This window comes from Clupea harengus, chromosome 20 (assembly GCF_900700415.2).
Source record: "Clupea harengus chromosome 20, Ch_v2.0.2, whole genome shotgun sequence".
NCBI classification, from domain to species: domain Eukaryota; kingdom Metazoa; phylum Chordata; class Actinopteri; order Clupeiformes; family Clupeidae; genus Clupea; species Clupea harengus.
Genome location: NC_045171.1, coordinates 10,822,859 through 10,841,957, shown reverse-complemented (window position 1 = coordinate 10,841,957; position 19,099 = coordinate 10,822,859). Strand labels below are relative to the sequence as shown.

General features: G+C 43.6%; 1 protein-coding gene and 1 long non-coding RNA gene across 5 annotated transcripts in view; one reads left to right on the top strand and one right to left on the bottom strand.

Moving 5' to 3' along the window:
• Positions 1 to 4,021, top strand: part of LOC122128561 — a 14,571-nt gene extending 10,550 nt beyond the window's left edge. The window contains exon 3 of the long non-coding RNA XR_006151443.1: positions 3,975 to 4,021. This is a non-coding gene — a long non-coding RNA (uncharacterized LOC122128561). The remainder of the gene's footprint in view (positions 1 to 3,974) is intronic.
• Positions 1 to 10,988, bottom strand: part of rnf130 (ring finger protein 130) — a 41,807-nt gene extending 30,819 nt beyond the window's left edge. The window contains exons 1-2 of one of the 4 annotated variants that reach the window (XM_012832229.3): positions 10,796 to 10,988; positions 9,748 to 10,273 (exon numbers count right to left, since the gene is read on the bottom strand). In XM_012832229.3, the coding sequence (XP_012687683.1) occupies positions 9,748 to 10,021 (274 nt within the window). In that variant the 5' untranslated portion in view covers positions 10,022 to 10,273; positions 10,796 to 10,988. Of the gene's footprint in view, positions 1 to 9,747; positions 10,274 to 10,509; positions 10,721 to 10,795 lie in introns of those variants that run through there. The other 3 variants (XM_012832221.3, XM_012832215.3, XM_012832237.3) reach the window with 3 other exon arrangements.
• Positions 10,989 to 19,099: the final 8,111 nt, after the last annotated feature.

Genomic DNA, 19,099 nt, shown 5'->3' with positions numbered 1-19,099 from the left:
TCTGTCTGTCTGTCTGTCTGTCTGTCTGTCTGTCTGTCTGTCTGTCTGTCTGTCTGTCTGTCTGTCTGTCTGTCTGTCTGTCTGTCTGTCTGTCTGTCTGTCTGTCTGTCTGTCTGTCTGTCTGTCTGCATTTGCTGGCTAGTTCAGCTAAAACTAAAATCACATGACCTTTTAAAAGGTGTATCATTTTGCTGGTCTGAACTTGAGCACGATTATTCCCCCTTCCCCCGCTGGTTTCTTTTCACATGACATTATTTGGCTGTGAACCATGGTCTGTTTATGTCATCAGCACGTAGGCACTGTGCAGCTTTTATTGACCAATACTGTTAGGCAACGACACAAATTAAGGGAGGGGGAAAAGCCACACACTTCGTGTTTGTTAATTTGGTCCTTTTTGCACTGCTATCCTTTTGCAGCTTTGCTTGCAGAGCATACATGTATACCCTAAAGCATAAATTGCCACGTAGCTGTCCTTCTAGTCACTATTTTTTAAAGACTTTTTAAGACCATTTCAGAAAATTGCATATTGATAAATAATTTCACATATGAAGTTGATTTATTTATTTTTGGGAGATTTTTAGATCCACCACTGGTCATTAATAGTGTTTGCTTCCTGGTTTTAGTGAAGATGGCGTACAAACCGCGCTGGAGTTCAGGTGAACTGCACCACAAACCCTCGTTTTATGGAGGACCCCCGTATTATGGTACCTTGGTGTGCTCTTGATTTCGGAAAACAGCTTTCACATCAACAAAATAAACCGTACTAAAAGCTCAAACGGACTCCAGTCCACACAAAGAAATTCATATTTACATAATTCTGTGTGTATGTATGTGTGAGCGAGTGTGAGAGCGAAAGAGAGAGAGAGAGAGAGAGAGAGAGAGAGAGAGAGAGTGAGAGGGAGAGGGAAAGAGAGAGAGTGAGAGAGAGTGTGTGACGAACCTCAAAGGCTTACTTTAAAATCCATGAATACATTATTTAGTGCATAATGATGACTCCGCTATGAAACACTCCCTTTGCTTTGACTTTAATGACCATCTGTGTGGGGCCACGGTCCTCGACCTAGCATCTGACACACACACACACACACACACACACACAAATACACATGCATGCGCACGAATATACACACACTAACACATACACAGGCAATGTGTCTTTTTATACCTGGAGGTCAGAACCAGCCTCAAAGGCAAAGAAGAGAACAGTAGCTGAGCTATCCTGGAATCTGGCCCAGATAAATTCAATATCATAATTATATTCTCTTTTTTCCCCCCTCTGTGCTTTGATGAGGGGAGAGACCAGCAAAAAAAAACCTCATATGTTTAGAAAAGGCGCACAGAAAGAGACAGATGAGACGTGGTTTATGGTTTAGGTTTTTCTCCTCCATTTAACTCTGCATGCCCATTCGCACCCTGCCAGCGAGAGCAAGATAGAAAGTGTGTATGAGAGAGAGAGAGAGAGTGAGAAAGAGAGAGAGACAAAAAGAGAGAGAGGGGGGCGTATTCCCCATAAATGAGAATGTAACAGTAATAAGCTGCCTTCTCGGGAAATTTGCACGGATTACATTCATCCTCTGTCTCACTTGTGTCAGCAGGATCAACTCGAGTCTACTGAAGAAGCTTCTCATCATATGAAAGTGCCTTCAGTGCGTCACCGGACTATGTCTCTGTGGAGGCAAAGACTCATACAGTCCCTGGCATAAGCTCACTTAAGCTCTAAGTGGGTTTTTATGTTTAAGAGTAGAGCCCACAAATTCAAAACAGCGTGAATTCTGCGAAAGAGAGGTTTGGACTTCCACCACATATGTTAAAACACAGTAATGAGATCGACTACAGAGGCTGCTGATACCATTTGACCCAGAAGAGCTCTGTTTACATCCAACAGACAGCAAATGGAGCAAGCAAACTAACCTTTGCCTGGCTGCCTCAAAGCCTAAACACATGGACTTTAATGTGGAATGATGGCATGTCCATACAGGCTGGGAATCTGTTAAATAAAAGAGCTGGAGGGCCAAATCCTTCCCAGAAGCCCTCACTGCTGTCAATACTCATCTACTCATGTGGAGCAGCATGGGACGGGGAGTGGAGGGGCGGTGGTGCGGGGGGGGGGGATGTCACAAGGGGTTCGAGTTTTAATTTCAATCGAGCGAGTGGGGAAATCATTCAGGCCAAGCTTGTATGCTGTCGTTTGGCAACATCACCAGCCAGACAACCGTTAGGTCCAGCTGACACGAGGGAGGCCGAGTAAGACCAAACGAGCTGAGCGCCGACTCATTTTTTGGATGCACAGGCGTTTATTGAAAACAGCCACGATCACCACCACCACAACTTCCTCTTTTCATGGCCGTTGTGTGCATCATCACAGATCTAACAAATAAAAACACACTCACCGTGAGAGAGTGATATTCTCACCGTGATAAAACAAGCAGACCAGGCTCTAACAGAGCGAGCATCTCTCTGACACAGGAAATAGCTTGGCAGTATCACGTGTGTGTGTGTGTGTGTGTGTGTGTGTGTGTGTGTGTGTGTGTGTCTCTGTGTGGGTGTGAGACAGAAAATTGATGCAAAGTGAGGCGTGCTCCAACAGGCTGCACAGCTCCACTGAGGTGGTGATCAAAGCAACCACACTACAGCTGTGAGGGAAGAAAAAAGTAGTACAGCAAGAAGAAGAGGAAGACGAAGACGAAGAAGATGGAAGGAAAAGACCTAAAAGAACGAAAAAGAAGATTCGTGGGTGCCAATGTTTCTGGCAAGACCTTGAGTCAGAAACCGGTTAACCACGGCATGTAGGAGGGGCCCCACTTCAAGAGACACCTGCACAACACAACGGCACCAACCTCACACACACTCTCTCACACTCTCTCACACACTCTCAAACACACACACACACACACACACACACTCACTGAGGGAACGTGGCAGGCACCTGTGGGAGAGACAGCATCAGTATGATGCCTGGCGTGGGCGTAAGGAACAGTTTCAGCTGCGTTTTTGTTCGCGGGGGTGGAGCGAGAGGGGGGGAGGGGGGGTGTGCACATCTATTGTCTTTGTCTGCCACACATAAAAGAGCTGCCTGAAAGTACACATTTAAGATGCATCATATACTGATATGTTTAGGTTCTTTGTTCTTGTTTAGTCAAGGTGCTGACCTCGTGGAACTATATTCACATCTTCATGTCTGGGTACTGATGTTGGGTCATGCACAGGCTGATTGGGAGCCAGCTTATAATGACAATATGATGCAAACGAGTGGGACCCTGATGTACAACTCCCACTTAGCGTAAAAGCTGTCTGTTGACTAAATAATGCATTTCTTTCTATTCTTATATCTACCCACATTTCTCACCGTCTTGTCCATTTCCAAATGCTGCCAATGCCACAATTATTTACCATGAATCTATGCATACTATTAAAGTCACTGTACATCACATAGTCTCCATTGCATGTTTCAGCTACAGGCTGCTAAAAGACCTGAAGCAGAAACCCACAGAAAGAGAGCTCAAAATGGGTGCAACACCCTACACACTGTGTGATGAGTTGCAAGCAAAACATAAGAAAGTTCACAGGCACCGCCCGTCTCTCTGCTTCACACATTCATCATCCTCTGTTTCCATCTCGGTCTCTCTCTCTCTCTCTCTCTCTCTCTCTCTCTCTCTTCTCTCTCTTCTCTCTCTCTCTCTCTCTCTCTCTCTCTCTCTCTCTCTCTCTCTCTCTCTCTCTCTCCTCTCTCTCTCTCCTCTCTCTCTCTCCTCTCTCTCTCTCTCTCTCTCTCTCTCTTCTCTCTCTCTCTCTTCTCTCTTCTCTCTCTCTCTCTCCTCTCTCTCTCTCACTCTCTCTCTCTCTCTCACTCTCTCTCTCACTCTCTCTCTCACTCTCTCTCTCACTCTCTCTCTCACTCTCTCCCTCACACTCTCCCTCACACTCTCCCTCACTCTCTCCCTCACTCTCTCCCTCACTCTCTATCTCTCTCTCAGAAACCAGCAGCAGTTCACAATGTGAGCAGAATTGGGGAGGAGAGAGAGGGAGAGCACTGTGTGATTAAGAGTTGCGTAAGCAGCGGTGAGTCAGGCATGTCTGGCCAGGTAACAGACCCCCGGCTACCTCTGCTGACGTGGAGTCTGCGTGTGAGCTGCCATCGCCTCCTCCTGAAAACACTGCAAGGTCAGTGCGAGGCCATGCTCCAATATGACTAAACAATCACTTGTAATTTTCTATGAGTTTGTGGTTGTCACATTCACATATGCAAAACCTACTGTGTAATTCAATCGGTTAACTCAGTGTGTGTGTGTGTGTGTGTGTGTGAGAGTGTCAGTAATGTTCTCCTTGCCCTCTCTACGCAGGCATCGGCCATGATGAAACCGCTACTTAAATCAATATCCCTACATTATAACAGAGCTCACATTTCCGCTCTGCATCTCTTCCTGACACATGCCATTATCACAGGCATGGGCTGCCGTCTCGCAGTTTTTCTTCCCTCTCTCTTCCTCTCCCTCACACTCTCTTTACCTCTCTCTTTCTTCCCTCTCTCTTTTCCTCTCCCTCACGGTCTCCTTTTCCCTCTCCTTCCCCCATGGCCATGTGTTCTTGAGGTCCTGGGTCAATTTAACAGTGCATTGCATTCTTAATGTAGCGGGTGGGGGGCTTCTCCTCCCCCACAAAAGGTGCTATCAACAGTCTGGTTACATCCATCATTCAGGAGGAGAGCTGGCAGCGAGACAGAGAGATGGAGAGAGAGGGAGAGAAAGAGAGAGGGAGATGGAGAGAGAGGGAGAGAAAGAGAGAGGGAGAGAGCGCTGCGTCTAACAACTTTCATTGGGAGCACGAGGCGTTCATTCACAAATATCCATTCCTTGAAAGAGTGACGTACCCTCAGCAGAGCTTATGATGGAGACAGTCTCCGTCTCCAAGCTCGGGTTGCTAGTTGCTACACCCTCACCTCAGCAAGCACCATGCACAACAATGTCAACTCCAATCATTGTATTGTATTATTATCATCATTATTTTGCTTCCTTATGCCTCCGCAGAGCCTGGGGCAGTGCTGCCTCAGCAATCACAGAATCGGCAGCACACACACCAGGCTACTAAGCACACCCTTATGATTCTCAATGCGTCAATACGCCAGCCGCACCGTAGCGCATTCACTAAGACTGTGACGATTACAGGCGGGAGGCTTGGTTGGGGTGCCCTACATGGAAAGCTGGTGTGGAGTGAAGAGAGCTTCTTGTTGCCCAAGTTATTAATATCATCTTGAAGTCTCAGCAGTGCGCCCACGGTAGACCATGGAGATATGCACTGGCATTATTTGGATGAGTCAGAGCGCGGTGCCTGCCCTTCTGGCCGGCGCGGTGCCTGGCGAGAGGCTAATTATCTCGAATCCACGCCGTGCCACAGAGCCATTTACCAGTTTGAGCCCACTTCTGCGAAAGTACACTGCGGGGAAACCCGCACGGAGACGTCATCGACGCACGTCACCATCAACTTTGATGTCTGCTGACGTCTGATTGGTCGGGGGTCCCCAGCTTGGCTTCCCATTGGTGGTTGGTGGGGGCCGAGGGCTGGTGCCAAAGCCCTGGTGGGAGTGGCAGCCGTCGAGGAGACGGAGGACAGGTGAATGGGGGGGTTTAAAGGCAGAGGTCTACGAGGTCTCCATTGCCTAGGGCTACGCATCAGAGCAGCTTGAGCAACGATTATTTGATCTCCCTGCCATATGTCCCTTTCACTGCCAGACAGCCCGGGACAAACAGAATGGCCAGGACAGAGAGAGAAGAAACAGATAGAGGAGAGAGTGGAAAGGTTGAATATATTCCACACCCACGGTTTCAGAAACTGAGAGAAGTATGCACAGAAAAAAAAAAAAGTCATGGACAAGAAACAAGTGGCCGGAGAAACAGTGGAAAGAGAAAGCGTGCAGCGCAAGAGAAGGTGAGCCTAGCAGGCGAGCAGCGAAGGAAGCGTAGAGAGGGTCTTGAGAGCCGACACTTCACTTTATACAGTTACTGAGCACGGAACCGTTGGCAGCTTCATATCCCTTCAGCAAGGACGATGCACTGCGTTCAGAACTTCATTGAGCCGTCTGTACTGTGGATTGATGAAACCTTCTTCCACACATGCACACTGCAGGAACACAATTAGACATGCTTCTCTTGTCCCTCACTTTCAAAGCACGGAACTCTAGAGCTTTACTAAAAAATACTTCCCTATAGTTTAGGTCATGGCGTGCTTGTTGATAGAGAAATTACTTCTGGAGAAAGAGGTGGGGGGGGCCACAGAAATCCCCAACTGTCCAAAAACATGACCCCATGACCCCCATGTAGGCCAAGCATAGCAGGCGCATGAGGTATCCTATCTACTTGCTGCCTGTGGTTGTTTTTCTGTTTTCACTCTGTTTTGTCCCTTCAAACAAGAACATGATGTCTGAAACATAACACACTCCATTTGAAGGCTACATCTGAGCAAACCAAGCCAACGGTGCTCCAGCCAAAGCATCTCAATACAACTCTGACAGACAGAGAGAGAGAGACAGCAATATAGCCCTGGGTGACCTTCAGGGGAGAGGAGGAGACAGCAGCGCCCACCAAGCCTACACTTGCACTGAGTGGTGATACCGTGTACCCTGGGGCTGAGAGGGTGCAACAACATCCTGCCTGTCCAGGGAGCTACAAGTACCTCGGCCAGGGTCAAAAGAGACAGGGCTATCAGCAATTTTCTTTTTGGTTGGTTTTAGCACATTAAATGTGCTTTAAATGCCCACACTTTGCTCTTTTTTGCCTTACTGCAGTTCATTTGAAAAGAGGAAGGACACGCACACAACTGTGTACTCTAATGGAGGAAGCTGCTTCTGAACAGAAAGACAGGGGGGTATGACTGTGGCACACTTTCCGCTCTGCCCAATTTCATTTTAAGAATTAGTCACGGCTGAAGTGCTGGTTTCCACTGTGCCAGCCAATCAGGTCAGTCAGTTTGACCCTTGTGGTGCAAAGTCTCGTGGGCCTTTTGGTTCCTCTTCTGTTGCAATGCCTCCAAACACACATGTGGGGTCGGAGAGAGAGACAGAGACAGAGAGAGTCACTGATGGAGAGAGAGAGAGAGAGAGAGAGTCACTGACAGAGAGAGAGAGAGAGAAAGAGAGGGTGGGAGAGAGAGGCAGAAAGAGTCACTGATGGAGAGCGAGAGACAGAGAGAGAGAGAGCGCGAGAGAGAGAGAGACAGAGAGATAGAAAGAGAGGGTGGGAGAGAGAGGCAGACAGAGAGATAGAAAGAGAGGGTGGGGGAGAGAGGCAGAAAGAGTAACTGATGGAGGGAGGGAGAGGGAGAGAGAGAGGGTGGGTGGGAAAGAGAGGCAGAAAGAGTCACTGAGAGATAGAGAGAAAAAGAGAGAGAGTGGCCAATGGAGCCACTGGCGTCCTGCTTGGATGGCTCTGACTGGGCGTGCTGACCTCATATGGGTGGGTGTTTGTGCCGCATCCCTGGGTCAGACTCCTCCCTCCGGCCACAGCTGGCTGGACAGTGGTGGGGCGAGGGAGGGGAAAGCCACAGACAGGATGAACTAGGACACCCCCGCACTGACCGAGAGAGAGAGAGAGAGTGGAAAAACTCTCAGACCCTATCAGAAGGACTTACTGGTTTGGCTGGTCAGCCCAATCTAACTGGGGCACAGCCACACTCTCACGACAGGCTGTTCCAAAACAAGCAATTGATATAATAGAGGCGAACACCCTTTAATCATTTATATGGCCTGGATTTGTCATGGTCTATAACTCATTGATCTTTTTTTTGGGGGGGGGGGGGGGTTGATGCAACTGGGAGAAGGATGAGGCAAAAATATCTTCCCGTTTTGGGGTAATTGAACAAGATGCCTGGGGCAGGAGTGAGGACATGTGATGCGCTATCAAGATGACATTCAGAAGAAAAAAAAGCAAAACAAACAGACTTCTTTGCCTGCGTTCATTGTCTCTGATATTCATCCGGTCACCAGAACACAGATAATGAACAGCGGAACACACAGAGACACAGACACAGACACACACACACGTCTGCCTCCTAAAGAGCCCAAGCAGTCAGAGCCCTATTAAGGAGGAAACTTACGTAAGAGCTGAAGAAGAAGGAAGGGGTTAGGGGACGCAGCAGTTTCCACATGCACACAGATGTGCGTGCAAGCACACGCACACACACACACACACACATACACACACACACAGACACACACACACACACACCATTTTAGTGAGTCAGGTTTAAACATATTTGAACTGAGATGTTGCCCCAAAGCGAATAGGGTGGCTGGGGACAGTGGCTTGGACAGTTCAGTCAAGCCATGTCTTGCAAAACTGCTTGCTCTTGCAGGAAAGAAAACACACACACACACACACACACACACACACACACACACACACACACACACACACACACGTACGCACACACACACGTACGCACACACACACACACACACGCACACGCACACGCACACGCACACGCACACGCAGCTTGCTCTTGCAGGAAAGAAAACAAAAGAAAGAAGGCTGAAGAGGAGGAGCCTACCCGCAAGAGAACATGCAGCAGGTTCCCTGAAGCACACAAGGACACTAAGAGAAACCAAAGTTGGCCCTTATCATGACTTACAATAATTGGGTTAAAGAGCCTTGTGCAATTCAAGAAACTGGCCAAAAAGACATGACATGGTGTCAATATCACCAACCACAAGCACACACGCAAGCACAAACACACACACACACAGAAATAGACAAGCACATACACTGACCATGTCGTACTGTTTTCATTCTTTAATTACACTAATAGCTTGATTTGCAAGAGTATTTATGAGTTGGGTAACTAGGAAACACCTGAGCTGAGGATTGACAGTCTTCTTATTTTAAGGACAGATATCCACATAACAGACAGAGATTTAAAATGTTCATTTGTGCCTTTACTCTGTAATCATATCTGGGGGAGGGGGGTGGACTAAAACAGAAACAAATATATAAAGAGAGGGGGAACTACATCAACGATCCCGGCGTTTAAAAGAGCATAAACCTTTCTCAAGGGTTAAAATGCATTCAGTTATTTTAAACTCACATTAAACGTTAATGCATACCTATCTAGGAGGTCCACTCTGATGAAGGCCCATTACGGCTTGGTTGTACTGATAAGAGCCAAACAATTAAGCTGACCTGACATTCTAAAGGACTCTTTAATACAGTAGCGGATGGTGGACCACCAAGCGTTCAATCATTGTGACATGGTAAAGTGTGCGACGGTTTAAAAATGCGTTATGCAGAAGTTAACACAAATCTGCGCTAAATGTTTGACCTCTATGCCTTCTTCACCACTACCGTACAGCAACGTTTCATAGACAAAGTGTGTGTGGACACTCATTGTGACATACCTAACAAAACTGAAGGATCAAACTCTAATTGTATTGGCAAGGACAGGGGTGAGTGCGTACACGCACGCACACACACACACACACACATATACACATACACACAATAGACAGGGCAACAGCGACAAGTGAGCGATATCCAAAGGACTGTAGGCAAGAGCTTATTCATGAAAACCGTGATAATAGGCTAATTATTCCATTAGGAAATCCACTGACGTCCACATCAGACAGTAGGATAATGACACCGTTCTACATACAGGGCGCTTGCCTTTCATCACAAGTCGCTAAGAAAATAACATATGTAGTCGTCATATACAGGACATGGGCTGGAATAGGGAGCCTCTTTACAGCAGTCTTTTAAAGCTTACCTCCATTCACCGGCGCGGGTGCGATCACGATTCCCTTGGCTTCCGTTTTGGGTGAATTCTGCCCGTACCTCCCGTCGTCCTTCGTGAGCATTTGTTTAGGGTTGCCTTTGAGGTCCAAAACTGTGGCGTTGACCGTCGCGCTGTAATAGTCCTCTTTGCTCACCATGTTTTTGTCGGCACGGACTGAGAGCATGCACCTGGGTAGGACTAGGATGAGCATGACGGCGGAGAGAGAGCTGCTGCATGGCGTTGCTGCGGACCACCTCTTCAGCATCTTCGGAATGTCTTACTGCTAGTCCGCTTTAGCAACCCAATCCGTCACTGAAGAAATAATATCACACACGCATACACACAGACACACACGCACACTCACATACACACTTCTTTATCCGAGGGGCAGGGGTCTGGCGTGGTAGCCTTCCTTATCGCATGCCCACCTCGTAGCCTCCGGTCATGTAAACATCTTCACACCATGTTCGTATTCCAAAATATGCGCTGCCTACTGTCTTGACTGTCCGAATATTAACTGCAAAGAGGTAAAGACAAGACAATATAAAGCAACCCTTACATGTTATGCCAATCGTTATTGTAAAATCGTTTCCTATTAAGACATTACTCCAGTGGGTACATGAGCAAGTAGTTAAATATTAACGCATTTTTTCCATCAACGACAGCCATTATGATTTCATTACTGTTATTTTGGTCGTGATACATTCATGCGGGATTCTACAGATGCCAGACTATTGTCTAAAGTCAGATTACCTGGACCGAAAAACGGCACTGCCATGGATAGCTCTGTAGAGCTCTTTATCCAAACACACGAACCTTAACTGCACTCTTGCGCAAGACATGTATGAATGCCAAAACTGTCAATATGACGGATAAGGAAATGTAATGGACGTAGGTTGCATCTGCAACAAATGTATCGCTAAAGCTGTCAATATTGCTTTGTGCTCGCAATTAGCTTGATAACGATAGCCAGCTGCCATGCAGCCATCTACCGAGATAGCATTGATTTCCTGGTGCGAAAACAACAAGCTTTACCTACCGTACCTTTTCAAATGGCCTCGCTAAAGATGTGTTTGTTTTAACTTTGCGTTTTCCCGTTGATATTTTTTACGCTGAGTCCCCACGGCCAAAAAAACAAGGCGAGCTCGCAAATCCGCTCCCGTCGTATTCCTTCTGCGACGCGGTGGCGTGCGCAAGCGCGAGGAGTATACGAAGCTCGCCCACAGAACGAAAGAGGATACAAACGTGCACGCTGAAAAGGGGTAGTGTCTATTAAAAACGAAACAGACGCTGATCATTTAGACCTGATGAGTTTGTTGTAATGTCTCTATTCCGGTCCTTCGTCGAACCCTTTAATCAATTGTGTCCTTTTGTGGACAGTTCATTTATTTCCATTTTGGGTTTGTTTATCATAATGAATCTCTCCAAATCATTTAAGGGGCAGCATTAGCAGATCTATAGCAATATGAGAACAGTAGATACTATCTTGTATTCTCAAAATTCTTTGATTGCTGAGACTCTCAATCCAAGGTGTCGGACGGTGTTAGCCATGAACAAACTGCTCCAGGCACATCTGTCAAAAACTTGATTATATATATATATACTGTTTATATATTGGTATGCACAGAAAACTGTAATGCACATGTCTGTGTCTTGGAAAACTAAACTGAGAGTAAAATGTAATCTTTGTATGTGTATGTGGACATCATGCAACAGTGGAATCGTTACATTAATGAGTTAAGTGTTGCTTGTCTAATCTGCTATTGTATCTATTGTATTTTCTCAAAGGTGATTTGAATGAGCTCATATTATAATTAGCAGACAAACAAATTAACTACAATGATCATACAGAATAACACAATATTACATACACACATGAATACACATACATATGTTACTCTTATTCAACATAAGCTTCCTCATTGTCAGCTATGGATTTATAGCCTGTTATTTACTCTATGTGTGGACAGGCCAATGACTTTTAAACAAAACTGAAAAAGAAAAATGAAAGTGTATTTCAAATGTATAAAAATTTTGAATAATGAAAACAATCCTGATCATTTTCGTCATAATAAATGCATGAAAGGGCTAAATTGACGCTGGTTTTAAGTACAATTTAGGACACTCTATTATACTTATCCTTGTGGCCTTTAAGTAAGTCTGTCAGCACTAGCCACAGGTTTGTACAGATGTTTCTAAAGCTGGCACATCCAGGCAAGGGCATTTCTACTTTAGGGGCCCTGAACACCCTACCCCCCGTCCCTGCCATCTACACCATCTTCAAAAGGCATCCGTTCAGTGTCCTATGTGGGATTCTTGTTACTGTGGACAAATGTCTGCTTTGCCTAACCTGACGACACCCCTGCCAGAGCTGGAAGCCCCCCCCCCCCTCCCAACCCCACCCCCTGAGTACAGCTGATTACACTAGTCCACAACTAGGCAGGGGGACTGCCAATGGAAACTAGCCTAAAAAAGGGGTGCATTTACATTTTAATGTTCATGAATGTACACTGTCCCTCTTGATTAAATAAACAAATTGATTGATTGATAACCACGACAATTCCACGGGAACCTCCTCGAAATCTATGGTTTTGTGCCGGAGACTATAATTGCATGTTGAGAAACCCCCTACAGGGTCCCCATAGCATTAGCTTGCTAGGAGCTTTGTGATACAGTTCAGCAATGCAGTGAAACATAACTACCTGACATACCATTCAAAAACAAAAGAGCAGGCATTAGGAGGGAAAGAAGATAAACAAACGGTGGAAGAAGAAAAACAAACAGCGGTTAGTGAGACTCTGTTACGTTGACTGAAGTTATTTAATTTGTCCCGGCAGATTAATGGCTTGTTGATTCTAACAACGATTAGCTAGACAGTAACACAAGGTGTTTTATAAGGTGTTTGCGTTAATGTGGCTGCTATGGTTTTTCCTTTCCACTGTAACCTGTTTTCACAGGATGCATAATTAAGCAATATAGTACGAGTGCGAGTGGGGTAGGTAAGGGATATTCCCACGGGTGGTGTTCAGCCGTAGCCACGAGGCCGGAGGCCGAGTGGCGCAGGCAACAACACCCATGGGAATATCTCTTACCTACCCCACTCGCACGAGTACTATATTGCTTTTATAAAACAATTTTATAGTCAACCAATTAACATTTAAACACGAAGTTATTGATTAAAAAATGTTTATTTCGCCATTGTTTCTCCGCAACAAAAAAAATAGTTCCATTGTCAACGTCTTTTGGAATTATAAGAGCTTTGAATTAACGGTTATCGCTTAATTGTATCAACGTGCTATAGAATGTTTCATCGCGGAGTGATTTATTATTAGCTGTGAAAAGTCAGAGTTGGGATTTCCTGGGATATTCCAACTCATGGAACGTCTCTCGTCCAATCAGAAACAGCTAAATAATTCAATAGAACCCAATTGTTTTATAAATGGCAGGTATTGTATGCCATATGGCTGTTTAGGTCTTCCAGTTTACAAAGGATGTAGCCAAGGCTGTGGATTAAGAATTTCATACAGATCTCAAAAAATATACCTATTGGTGAATATGAATTGGGCTTAAATAGAATAGAAATAAAAATCTGTTTTCAAAGCTAGCAGATCAAATACAACTATACTGCTCTTTCTTTTGAAGAAGATTTATTTATGTTTCTTAATGCATCCCAATAAGTAGCCCTCCATGTCTCCACACATAGGCCTACTAATGAAGATAGGATCAGTTTCCCAATATGAAGATGACTGTGACTTTCCTTTCAAAATATCTTCTCCTTAAGGTGTCTGCACACATATTTCTTATTATTACAATTAATATATCATTATACGTATATATATATACCTATATATATATATATTATATATTCATATTTATCCTGTGCTTTCAAAATTAATTGTTCGCTTGAACAGATACCCTGTGTAGATGTGTAGACGGTGGGGTCAGGGGTCAGGGTGCTCAGACTTCTGATTGGCCCCTAGAGTCCCTAGCAATGCCCCTGCACCCAGCATATTCTTAAAAAATGCATTAGCTACAAAAAAAAAAATCGTAAATTATTTCTTATTTATTACACTACTGAAATGAATAGGAAGATTTAATAAGCATTCAAAGATGTCAAAAGAGTCTGGACAAGATTTTTTAAGAGTCCATGCATCGAAAAAAAGAAAAACAGACCACAGCAGTCAAAAAAGAGCAGTCTGGATTTGTAGACAACGGTTGTGTGCTTGCTGTAAGAAAATCTGATGTGATGTAGTTTAATGATCGATGCTGCAGATATTCTGTGAGTAGACCATTGCATCGCCACAGGAGGAAATCACTGTAGCTTTAAATGAAGATATAATGTTGCTCGCCTCCGCCACCTTATTTACTTGAAACTACCACGTGTTGCTAAGCAACAGTAAACATAACCAGCAGCCTGCTGTCAATACAGTGTCACTTATAAAACTAGTGGGCAAATACTCTGAATAATGTTCTAATGAGATCTTAGAATCAGTGTGAAAACTGTTATGGTTGATCTACTGTTTGTCAGCAGGCTATTCAGAAAACACACCACTGAATTCCATTGGCATTTTAAAGTCTGCAACTATATCCATGTTTTCCCACTTTGAAGTTGTTTTCACACATTCTGCTTTGTGAACATTTGCTGTGATGCCCTGTGCAAACACATATAATTATGTACTGGCAGTGAAAAGAGGGACTTTACACTCTTAACAAGCACAATAAAAGGCACCGCTGGATTTATCTCTGTTTGAAGTATCTCTCTTTGTCTGATCCACACACACACACATACAGTAAACCCAGAGACAGACAGTGTGTTAACATCCTGAGCAGCCAAATGCATCGACTGACCAAAGTTATCAATTATCTCTGACGTTAAGGGATCATCAGGCAGAGGGGAGGATCGCATGGCCCTGTGGGACTTCCGGGCCAGAGGGTGGCTTTGGTGGGTAAAATGGGCTCACTATGACACCCTAGTCTAAGTGTCTCTAAAAGGAGGGATCAGTTTACGGTTAGCATGCTGACAGCCCCAGGCAAATAAATATGTATGGGATGGTGGTCGGCTTCTGCTTCACTTCTGGCAGCTAAAAAGGGGGGGGGGGGGGTAGGAAGTGGGGTTGCTGATTTGATCTCATGTTATTTCAAATTACACTAAAAGTGCATCATACTAAAATCACATTCTACTACATGATAATACATTAGGTGAAGGAAACATGAGGTGAAAAAAACTATATTTCTTAGCTTTTGTACTGTATCCACTGAATCGCACCCATAGAAAAAGTTGAATGACAGTACTGGCGGGAAAATTGTTGAGAGACAAGTGAAGATTGTGACACACACACACACACACACACTCATACTGCCATCGTCGCTGACACCAAAGTGCAAAAGAGTGTTCAGGAGACAAGGCAATCAGGAAAAAACAGCATACTCTGACTTATACGTGGAAATACAGTGATAGGAGTCTACATCTTTAATACCAAATAGTAGGCTAGATAGAATTCTGAAGTGGGCCATAGCATGGACCATTGCCTCCCTTCACTCAATATATGCCATAAATATCGTAATCACTGCATATTAATGATGACATTTTATTAAACAAAACTGTTTGTATGTGGATCCAATGATAAAACGCCGCTGGCCTCCAAGTTCGCTCAGTGATGTACAATCAGCGGAGAGTAGTGTGCTGTAACTGATGTCTGTGCGCGCGCGCGCGTGTGTGTGTGTGCACAGCTAAGCTCCTTTTATAAATCTATGTCAACACCCATTGTCATTTTCATTTTGATCAAGAAACTAAATACATTCACATTACCAGGAAAATGTCAGAGTTGGTGTGAACACAGGAGGAAACCGACCTCAGTGCCGCCATTGTTCTTGGCTCAGAAAATAACTGGGGGGGGGGGGTAGAAAAACAGCAAAATAGACAAAAGAGAAATAAATCAATTCTGATGTTTGCTATTAGATAGTTGTATGTGGTCATGGTTAGTTGCTTATAAAGACAATGTGTGAATGTCTTTATTGTTTGAGCTCAACAACATCCAAAGACTAATTGATTAAACTGACCTCTGTCTCAGTGCTCGTACACTTAGAACTGGATCGCTCACAGCTAGGCATGGATGTTGCTGGTCAAACCCAGGGTAATTACACAGCTATGAAAATAAGCATGTTCAGCAAGTTTGCATGTTTGAAGACGTAGAAAAATGTCGCCAGGAAAGACAACAAGAACGATCTTGCACGAGGGGGTCGGCCTGTCTCTGTCACACATTTGGAGTTCAGTTCAGTTCAGTTCAGTTCAGTTTAGTTTAGTTTAATTGATTTAGTGGTTATAACCCAGATGTTCAGGTAGGCCTGCACCTCACTCATAGACAGACTCAACTCAAACTCTGTTGCATTAAAACTGGTACAGGGGAAATGATTCCTGCACCTACGCAACCAAGTTCGCCTCTCATGTGCTATTTACTGTTCATTTTTAACTGAATATAAAACACGTTCTGGCATTCTGAAAAGCAACAAGCAGCTACGCCACCACACACAGAGACACAGACACACACACTTACAACTCCTCTGATATTCATGGCAAGGTGCATTCAAAACTGTGGTCTCACCTTGGATACTATGTGACAGAGAGACAGAATTTTGTCACTGAGTCACTTTATTGGCACACTGACTTTCTCTCAATTAAGCAAATAGTCTATCTGCAGAAACTGAGAATTTGGTTTAATTAGAATGAAAATATCAAACGATAACATTCCCATCATAAAGACAATGGTACAGACTAATTGTATTCTTTAAAGAGATAACTCACAACTAGATGAACAAATCAGGTGGATTTTTACCGTTCTCAAAATAATTTAGTGAAGTCTGACCTCTAGTGGCACAAGAAGAAAGTGACACTTCTTCAAGAATGTATCCCCTTCACCACCTCTAAAGCTTGAAAGCTCTCGCCATTATCGCGCGACAAACTGGATTTATGTATATTTGTTTTGGAGACTTTGAGATCTTGGAGATTTAATGATTTAGTAGGCTACGCAATAACATCCAGGAAGCCTTCCCTATATTGGTGTTCCTGTAGCTTAAATGGGAAACAACTACATTAACAATTGTGCTGCTGCTACTACTACTACTACTACTACTACTACAATACTACTACTGCTATTACTACTGCTATTGTATTACTACTGCTACTACTACTACTACTACTACTACTACTAATAATAATAATAATAATAATAATAATAATAATAGCCAGAGTGTACATTGCTGATAGATGCCAGATAAATCAACACCTCTGAGTCACCACCATTTGTACCACCCATCCTCTTCATTCATCAATGACAGAAGCATTATAAAGCAACATAAACGTTCCTTTCATGCTAGGTTTGTACCTCTTGGCAGTGACAGTAAAATCAACAACCAGTAGGGGGCAGACGTTTATACATATGTCCATGCAACTGTTACTGTACTACTACTACCACTACCACCACTACTACCAATGCTACTACTACCACCACCATTACCACGACTACTATTACTACTACTACTACTACCACTACTACTACTACTGTTACTACCACCAGTACTGTTACTACTGATATTATTATTATTAATAATTAATAATAATATTATTATTATTATTAATAATAATAATAATAATACCCAGAGTGTACATTGTTGATAGATGCCAGATAAATCAACACCTCTGAGTCAGCACCATTTGTACCACCCATCCTCTTCATTCATCAATGACAGAAGCATTATTAGGTGAAACCATTTCCATTTCCGTCATATTCCCTTGCTGCGTCTGTGCCAAAAGGAATGGCAGCCACACCCTTACATCCCCTTCATTTCACTTCCTTCCTCAAAGATAAAATAATTCCCGACAAAATAAGTCATAGAACAGGACTCTGAGAACGATCTGCAAGGTATAATCCAAAAGGGGGGAGAGAGTGGCTGGGTTGAACAATATTGTGGTGGTAGGTGTCAGCCAGGTCTTTCTGCAGAAATGTTTGCTTGACGTGAGCTGCGTTAGTATTAATATAGTTAGAGTAGCTGTGTTAGTATTAATATAGTTAGAGGGGATGTGTTAGTATTAATATAGTTAGAGGAGCTGTGTTAGTATTAATATAGTTAGAGGGGATGTATTAGTATTAATATAGTTACAGGAGCTGCGTTAGTATTAATATAGTTAGAGTAGCTGTGTTAGTAGTAATATAGTTAGTCATAGGCAGGATGCTAGGTATGAAAAGGTGTGAATGCCAGGTAGGGCGGTCTAACTGACTGTGGCCATCTAAATGCTAATATGCCTGGCTCCAACCATCTTGTCATGGCTGTAGACAAATGCCAAGAATCTAATGACCCTGGCTCCAAACCCCTGGTGTGTCTCAGACTATGTGAAGGGATCAAATGATATGGCCTGGTATGTGAAACCTACCCATATCTAACAATAAGTAACATTTTTCACTCACCAACAAGTTTTCATTCGCAAACTCTTCACAATCATTAGATACGCAATCATTAGATACATCATTAGATGTCATGCCAATACACTTTTCCAGTCTGTCCAGAGTGATGTCAAATGCTCTTTAGAAGTTCCAGTAGGACAAGGGAAAAGTGGTAATTGTCTTAAACCACAAAAATCCTTTTACAACATTTGGTAATGTAGTCTCAGTAGGCTACTATGAAGAGGCCTGTACATTCAGTGAGGTTAATGCTTGAGATGAACAAATTAGTGATTTTTCCCGTAATAATGCCCAGTGATGATATGCAAGGACTAGGGATGAGAATTGATAAGATTTTAACGATTCCGATTCCATAGCGATTCTTGCTTATCGATTCGATTCCTTATCGATTCTTTTTGGGCAAGGAAAAAAAGTTTATTTACATTCATTTTCTTTTATATAAAATTCTCTGAGTAGATGATGCACAGCATATACAGTATGTATGTATACATTTACATGTTTTAAATAACCAAAAACAAACCTAAGAATAGGTCAACAAACTCTCAAAGTAGGATCCAGAGACCCATAGCCTAAGGATCCTTTTCCTTTGATGGGGTGCCAGGGGGTCCCAACAAAGAAAAAAAGTATTTGTTTTGACTATAATTCCAACCATAAGTAACAGAATGTATGACTGATTTGGTATTGGGTTTCATACAATTGTTGTAATAAAACATCCAAACTCAAAGATCTCATCAGATGGGGGAGCCTGGAAAATAATCTTTTCAAATAGGGATCCCTCCCTGGTCTAATTTGTGGCAGTTTAGTGGTCCTTGATATACCAGAGTTTGAGAACCACTGTGCTAAATAATATTTGAACATGCTAATTACAGTGCTGTTTTTTTTTTTTA